Here is an 8,052-nt window from a genome sequence, read left to right as displayed (position 1 = left end):
CTATTTATTTCTGTTTTTATTTCTCTCTGAACCTATATTTTTATCCTCCTGTCCATTCATCTATCACTTACTATTACCTTTTCTTAAACATAATTTATGGTGTGTCTCCCTTATTGAACTGCAGAGCCCTGACTCTTAGTCATCTTTGTATTTCCAGCATCTAGCACAGTCAGACATAAAGCAGGAACTGAATACACGTTATTAATAAAAGATTCCTAAACAAAGACATTTTGTCATGTTTTCTGCATTTCCTCTGTAATTCTAAGATGAGATTTCTCGTACGGTGTTTTGTTGCGATGTCCTATGATCTCTTCCTTCAGAAGTTAAAGCTGACTCTTCCGTTTCCCCTGTTCCACACTGAAGGCCTCATGCTCGAGTAACAGGCAAAATACATAAATTGATTTGCTTCCTCCATTCTGTTCCTCATTTTTTCCTCTCTGAAGGTTTCTACCAAAATCATTTTCATAAAACTTGAGACATTTTAATGTTATCCATGTTTATGTATGTATTGAGGGTATTTTTGTTTCCAACAAAAATGTAAGCTCCCTACACATGAACACCTTGTTCTCTATTGTATCTGTAGCAGAGGACATAAAAAGTGGCAAAGGGGCAGAATTATTTGTTTAATGAATAAATGCCACACCCCAGTGACCTATTTATAAGATCAAGGACTCTGTTTTTTCTTAAAAGTTTAAGCTTAAGATATATGTGTGTGTGTGTGTGTGTTTGTATATATATATATGTGTATATATGTGTATGTGTGTGTGTATATAGATGGCTAGATAGAGAGACAAAAATAGGTTTACAGTGTTCATATAAAAATAATACAATAATAAATAATAATATAAGAATAAAGTTTCATATATTAGAACTGTAAACCTACTTTTGCCCCATCACACACACATAAACATACAAACACACACACACACTCACACTCACACTAACACACAAACACAGGCAATGAAAGCAGAGAACAGTTACTTTAGGTAACTCTTGACTCCCTAGGAATTATTTGTAAACCAAATACAATACATATTCTTTTCACTCAGCTTCCTTTTGGATTCCCTGATTTTTGCTGAACTCCCTCTCAATGAGGAAGAAGGGTAACATAAATAGTACGTCTTTTAAATAGCTCATCCAAAAGGGAAAAAATACTTCTAATTGGATTTTTTTAATAATAGCTATGTTCTATTTAGTATAGGTTATCTTGCTTGCTACACAGACAACTTTTTTCAAGAATTGCTTGTGTTGGGAAAAAAGAGCATAAAGAAATAACCAATTGATGGTGGTCCTACAGCATCAGACCCCATTGTGCTTTACCTGTACTTTTCATTGATTCTCACAACTACCATATGGTGTAGATATTATTATAGCCATTTAAGAGACAATGAGCCCTCGCTGATTTGGCTCAATGGTTAGAACGTCGGCCTGTGGACTGAAGGTTCCTTGGTTTGATTCCGGCCAAGGGAACATGCCCGGGTTGCAGGCTCAATCCCCAATGTGGGGCATGCAGGAGGCAGCCAATCAATGATTCTCTCATCATTGATGTTTCTCTCTCTCTCTCCCTTTCCTTCCTCTCTGAAATCAATAAAATATATTTTTTTAAAAGACAAGGATGCAGACACCCAGTTTTCCTTATATTGATCACCCAACTTTAAAATGATCTAAATGCTGTAGTACAACCATACTTTGCTTGGTTCCAATGCTACGAAATAGCAGTTTATAAGTGGGACTAGATGATTAAAATAGTTGTACTAAAGTCTAAGGAACAGAGACTGCAATACTCTACATCTTGAAAAATCTGAAAGATGATTGAAATTTAATGCTGAGATGTTGGGTTATCAATGGGAAGGTGCTAAGATGACTTTGTTAAGGAAAAATTGTTTCCTTTTCTTTTCTTCTAGCGGCTTGTGGTGGACTTCTTACCAAACTTAATGGCACCATAACCACTCCAGGTTGGCCCAAGGAGTACCCTCCTAATAAAAACTGTGTGTGGCAAGTGGTTGCTCCAACTCAGTACAGAATTTCTGTGAAGTTTGAGTTTTTTGAATTGGAGGGCAATGAAGTAAGTGAATAACAAATCTAATTTTTTTCTATTGTGTTTTTGGATTTCCTGAGGCAAACTGATAAACTAAAAATGTAAGGAAAGAAAGAATGTATTTTGGTGGTACATGATATAGATATTGTAGTCTTTCTTTGCTGTACTGCTCATTTCTGCAACTGCTTATAATTCCTGTTGGCCTTGGATAATATTTTAGACTGTTTCAGGGAGACTGAAAATTACTTTTTATTTTATGTATTAATATGCAGCATTTGTGATTTATTAAAGAATTTTGAGAACATTAAGGTCAGCTTCATGTCACATGGACTTTTCTAAAATGAAAATAAACCAAAATCCACTGGTTGAGTCATAACAAAAATATTCTTTTGGGAGAAGCCAGTATATTTGACTTGTGGCAATGGATAAGTTTTCATTACATAACTAGTATTTTATTATGAATGTGTTCCCTGTTCACAAATAAGGGAAGGTTAATACTTTACCCTTAATAAAAGGTACCTTTAGTTGATATTGTCTTTGATTTACAAAATTAATATTTTTAACCTCAATTAAAATGCATTTAATTGATGCTATCTTTCCTTTACAAAAACTTACTGTAGTGAAGGTACAGTTTTCTGTCAGGTGACCACATTTAAACAAATGAAATGATTTATTTGAAAGGCGCTTCTGTGTGATTTTAAACCTCTTACTAATGGCTTCAAGGTAAAAAAGTTGCTGATTTTTGTGTTTCCTTAAAGGAAATTAAAGTCTGAAATGTGATTAACATTTGTATTTCAGAGAACTGTAGACTGTTAGGGCTCACTGGACATTTTGAGATCTTCTTTACATCATGTATACATTTTATGATGGGAAAGGCCACAGTTTATATTCACAACATACTTTATTCACATGGAACATTCTTTTCCTTTAGTCTTATATGAAATGTAGAGGACCTTTGAATGACAAAAATATCTTTTTAATATATTTTATTGATTTTTTTTACAGAGAGGAAGGGAGAGGGATAGAGAGTTAGAAATATGGATGAGAGAGAAACATCGATGAGCTGCCTCTTGCACACCCCCTACTGGGGATGTGCCCGCAACCAAGGTACATGCCCTTGACCGGAATTGACCCGGGGCCCCTTGAGTCCGCAGGCCAATGCTCTATCCACTGAGCCAAACCAGTCAGGGCGAAAATAATTTTTATAGTATTTTTAGAAGAGCTTTCATATGAGTGACACTTTTTGAAAATGGGAATCTCCCTACCAGTGCTGTGGTTTGATATGAACTTTGTGTTGAATGACTTCTATTCTTTCATTTTTCCTTAGAGCTATTGGTTGTGGCAGATAGGACGTTTTGATTCATTCATTGATAAATGTTCCTAAGAAGGCTAGAAGTTTATATTCAGTAGGAAGCGCGGGGTGGGGTGGGGGAGGTGGCTCTAAGTAAATGGAGATTTGTGTTTGAAAAGCATTTTTCCCGTGATAATGGCCTTTATTCATGGAAAACCTATTCAGACTCAGTAACATATCTCAGAGTCTTAAACTTATAATGATGTCCCTGTGTGGAAGGATGTTACAAAATTCTGTGTATTTTCATTGTTGGATGTCTTAACTATTTAAAATAAAGGCATGCGCAAAAACCTGACTGTATAGAATACTGAGTTTAGCTAAAACTTAGTTATTTTATTCATTAAATGGATATCCAAAAAGAAAGTCAATGTCAAACAACTGTGGCCTTGGTTACATTCTCCTATCCAATGTCAGAGGCCTCTCTAAACAAAAGTTGCAGCTGTAACAAAGTAGATAGAAAAATTATTTCATTTTTTCTAGCAATATCTTGCTAATTTATCACCTAATTAAAACCCCAAGAACCAGTAATTTGAGTTGACATATTACAAGGTACAGATCATACCCCAGGGTTCAAACATATGCGTTGTTATACTTGCTAATTACACATTTTTGTAATAAGGTCATTCATGCAAGATGTGTTCTTCAGTGTGCTCTGTCGAAACTTTAGAATTGTGTTATGGAAACATCTGTTAGTGGCCATAAGATTGCTTAAGAATACCTGGCATTCACTTAGCTTCTGCCACTTTGGTGGTGTTTGTATATTACATATAAATTCTATCTCTTGTTAGTATAAATGTCTGCCTCCATCCCACTTTATAGAATTATTGTTGTTTGTAGTTCTGCACCAATGCTGCCGAGCAACTCAAAGAAATTAAGAAACATCAGTTTGGTCCTGCCAGGTTTGGCGCAATGGATAGAGCATTGGCCTGCAGACTGAAGGGTCCCGAGTTCGATTCTGATCAAAGGCACATGCCCGAGTTATGGGCTCAATCCCCAATCCTGGGTGTGCAGGAGGCAACCGGTCAATGATTCTCTCTTATTGATGTTTCTATCTCTCTCTCCCTTTCCCTTCCTCTCTGAAATGAATAAAAATATTTTCTTAAAAAAAGAAATATCAGTTTGTTTGATAAGTTTGAAAGGCAAAGGAACCTTTTTATTATATACCAGTGTCTTACTTTGAAATTTCCTAAGAGTGCTGTTCTGGTTAGAATGAAGTTTCTGGGAGGCATCTCTGGACCAAGCCAAATTCCATGTTATCAATCACCACACTGCAATGTATAAGATGTATAAGTTTGCGCAAGTTATATAAAATTTCTGAGCCTCAGTTTTCTCATCTTTACAATAGAAAAGATCACGTCTATTGCTAATGGTTACTTCATGGACTAAATTTCATGTAGCTGTTGTCAGCATTGAATAAGATGGTATATGACAAATTTTTTCACAGTTCCTAGTGAAAACTTAAATATTTGAACATTTAAAAAGAGATATAAGATATATGCTATAAATATATATAAACAAGCACATATTTTTGTCTCAGAGTTGGTCCCTTTCCTTGATATTTTTGGTTACCTATCAATTCCAATATAATGGAAAATACAGCATAGGATATATAGTCAATAATATTGTAATAACCAAATATGGTGGCAGTGGATACTTGAAATTTTGGGAGGCCCACTTTGTAAAGTATATGATTATCTAACCACTATGCTGTGCACCTGAAACTAATATAAAATAATACTGAATATCAACTGTAATTGAAAAATAAAATTAGGGCGGGAAGGGGGGGGGCGTAAGAGATCAACCGAAGGACTTGTATGCATATAAGCATAACCAATGGACATAAGACACTGGGGAGGCTGGGGGATTGTCAAGGCGGGGAAAAAGAGGAGACGTATGTAATACTCTTTGTAATACTTTAAGCAATAAAAAAAAGAAAATTTAAAAAAATGTCAGTTATCTGATACTTCCAAATCTCGTGACTATAATAACCATGTGTGTGTTTTACTAGGTTTGCAAATACGATTATGTGGAGATTTGGAGTGGCCTTTCCTCTGATTCTAAATTGCATGGCAAATTTTGTGGTGCTGAAGTACCGGAAGTGATCACATCCCAGCTCAACAACATGAGAATTGAGTTCAAATCTGACAACACTGTATCAAAGAAGGGCTTCAAAGCGCATTTCTTCTCAGGTATCAGTACTCACCAGCTGCCTGTGCACATCACACATTTTCAAGGTGGATTGGCTTAAATAATGATGTTCCCTCTTCCATGAAAGTAACTTGGAGGTACAGAGAATGCATGAACATTTATCCTATGATGAACAATTTTGTACGTAAAAGCAGAATGTTAATAATAGGTGCCCTATTGAAATGTAGCTCTCAAACACTTAGATATTATATAAACTAATAAAACATGGTAAAGGCTGGTATAAGTAATACGAAATTACTATAATAGTATTTTCATACAGTGACCTCACTCTTTACAAATGGATGGGGATAATAATACCAAACGTCCAAAAACTGTCAGACCTTTTCAAAATAATTTATCTTTGTTTTTAGAATATGTAGTCTCATTTTATTTATTTTTAAATATATTTTATTGATTTTTTACAGAGAGGAAGGGAGAGGGATAGAAACATTGATGAGAGAGAAACATCGATCAGCTGCCTCCTGCACACTCCCTACTGGATATGTGCCCGCAACCAATGTACATTCCCTTGACCAGAATCGAACCTGGGACCCTTCAGTCCGCAGGCCGACACTCTATCCACTGAGCAAAATGGTCAGGGCTGTGGTCTCATTTTAGAAACCTATTTTTTAATTCTTACTATTTAGCAATATACTTCTTTTATTATTATATATGTATCCTTATTATTAGCTGATATTAAAATCACATTTTGCCTCATCACCATAGAAGTGATTGCAGGAAGAGACTTAGAACTAAAGAAATTATCATTTTACTAAAAACAATGTATTAGTAGATATATTTAGCATTTGACACTTCTGTGTTTGGAATTTAATAGTTTAATGAACTCACAGTAAAATTTCTCTCTTAAAGAGCTGAAATTCGATAAAAGGTTCCCAAGTTTTAAGAAAATATATAGAAACATCAGTAAAATTACCTTGGTTTCCCATTTCATAACTAATAGAAATATTATTATGAAATTTTAAAGCTAGATAAAATTGTAATAAACCTTAGTATAGCAATCTGTTCTGCCTTTCAGACTAGGAAGCAATTTACAACAACTGAATTCCAATTATATTTTAATATTAGGTAATTTGGATTGAGTTAATTCAAAGTCCATTTATTCCAGTCCCCATGTGTTTAAAATTAATGAGATTTACAATAGCAATGATTTGTTTGGAGTCTTCAGTGTAATTGAAGTTAATGGTTCACAAGCTCCATTGAGCTTCAAGTCATACACAAAAGTACATTCAAAATACAATGGATTTGATTCCCTTATTCTCATTCGCTTCCTTCCCCCAGATTTAATTGCCTTTTAAAAATTGTTCTGAGGCATTCATTTAAGATTTATGTTCTTCAAAGTAGACGTTTAGTATCCTATTTCAGTGAAAAAAGACTTCCTTAGTCTTCACTATTTTAAAAATATGGATGCTGCAAATTTTAGGTTTCCAGTCATTGGAGATAAGGCTTCTTATCTTAGAGCCACCAAATTAATTCATTTTAAAAATTGAAATTATAAAATAAATACATTTGATAATCATATTAATATTATTCAGGATCCCTCTCACATTAAATTAGTTATTCATTTTATTTAATAATACTTTTTTTAAAAGGTGCATGTTATGTATACTGGTGACAAAGCACAATTAAATTTAAAGTTACCATAATATTTAAAATTCACGCTCTGATATTTTTGGCCAGGAAAAACTTTCCTAATCAGAAAGACAGGTTATTTGTTCGTGTCTTTAGAACAGTACTATTGAAATATAAGGCATGCTACTTTAATTCTTATAAGCAGGGGTCCTCAAACTACGGCCCGCGGGCCACATGCAAATACAAATATTGTATTTGTTCCCGTTTTGGTTTTTTTTACTTCAAAATAAGATATGTGCAGTGTGCATAGGAATTTGTTCATAGTTTTTTTTTAAACTATAGTCCGGCCCTCCAACGGTCTGAGGGATAGTGAACTGGCCCCCTGTTTAAAAAGTTTGAGGACCCCTGTAATACAGATATGAGGGCACATACAAAAGATACTGTTCTCAGCACAGGGCGAACATAGTCGTTACTCCAGTCTCTATGTAGTCCTATAATTGTAAAATTGTCTGAGTACCTTAGTACTAAAGCTCATAATACTTCATTTTCTGTAAATCACATTTACTGATGCAGATGATTTTAAGAAATTGTCTCTGTTTTTAGTATTTATCAGTGATGTATTTAAAAATTATAAGTCAACTAGGTGACAACACTTCATTTTGCTAGAGCCTAACCTAAATTGCTTGGTGGCGTGTTGGTAGTAAAGTACGCTGAACAATGAAGTTCCAGGGGAAGTTGAACCCCGAGCCGTCAGATAGCTGCCATTTTGAGAACTTTCTATGCAGACGCACATTACCTCTCATAATCACAATAAGGCTGTGGCATTCTCTTTGTTACATTCATCTGACAGATAAAGCAGCCGGGGAGTCAGCTGCTTAGTGTCACG

General features: G+C 34.8%; 1 protein-coding gene across 1 annotated transcript in view; it reads left to right on the top strand.

The window, feature by feature from the left end:
- TLL1 (tolloid like 1) overlaps nt 1–8,052 on the top strand; it is a 185,106-nt gene that overhangs the window by 123,839 nt on the left and 53,215 nt on the right. Inside the window, exons 15-16 of the mRNA XM_015567762.1 lie at nt 1,905–2,065; nt 5,398–5,578. Of these exons, the coding sequence (XP_015423248.1) occupies nt 1,905–2,065; nt 5,398–5,578 (342 nt within the window). The remainder of the gene's footprint in view (nt 1–1,904; nt 2,066–5,397; nt 5,579–8,052) is intronic.

The sequence above is a fragment of the Myotis davidii genome, unplaced genomic scaffold (assembly GCF_000327345.1).
Source record: "Myotis davidii unplaced genomic scaffold, ASM32734v1 scaffold1324, whole genome shotgun sequence".
Classification (NCBI taxonomy): Eukaryota; Metazoa; Chordata; class Mammalia; order Chiroptera; family Vespertilionidae; genus Myotis; species Myotis davidii.
This window is presented reverse-complemented; position numbering and strand designations above follow the sequence as displayed.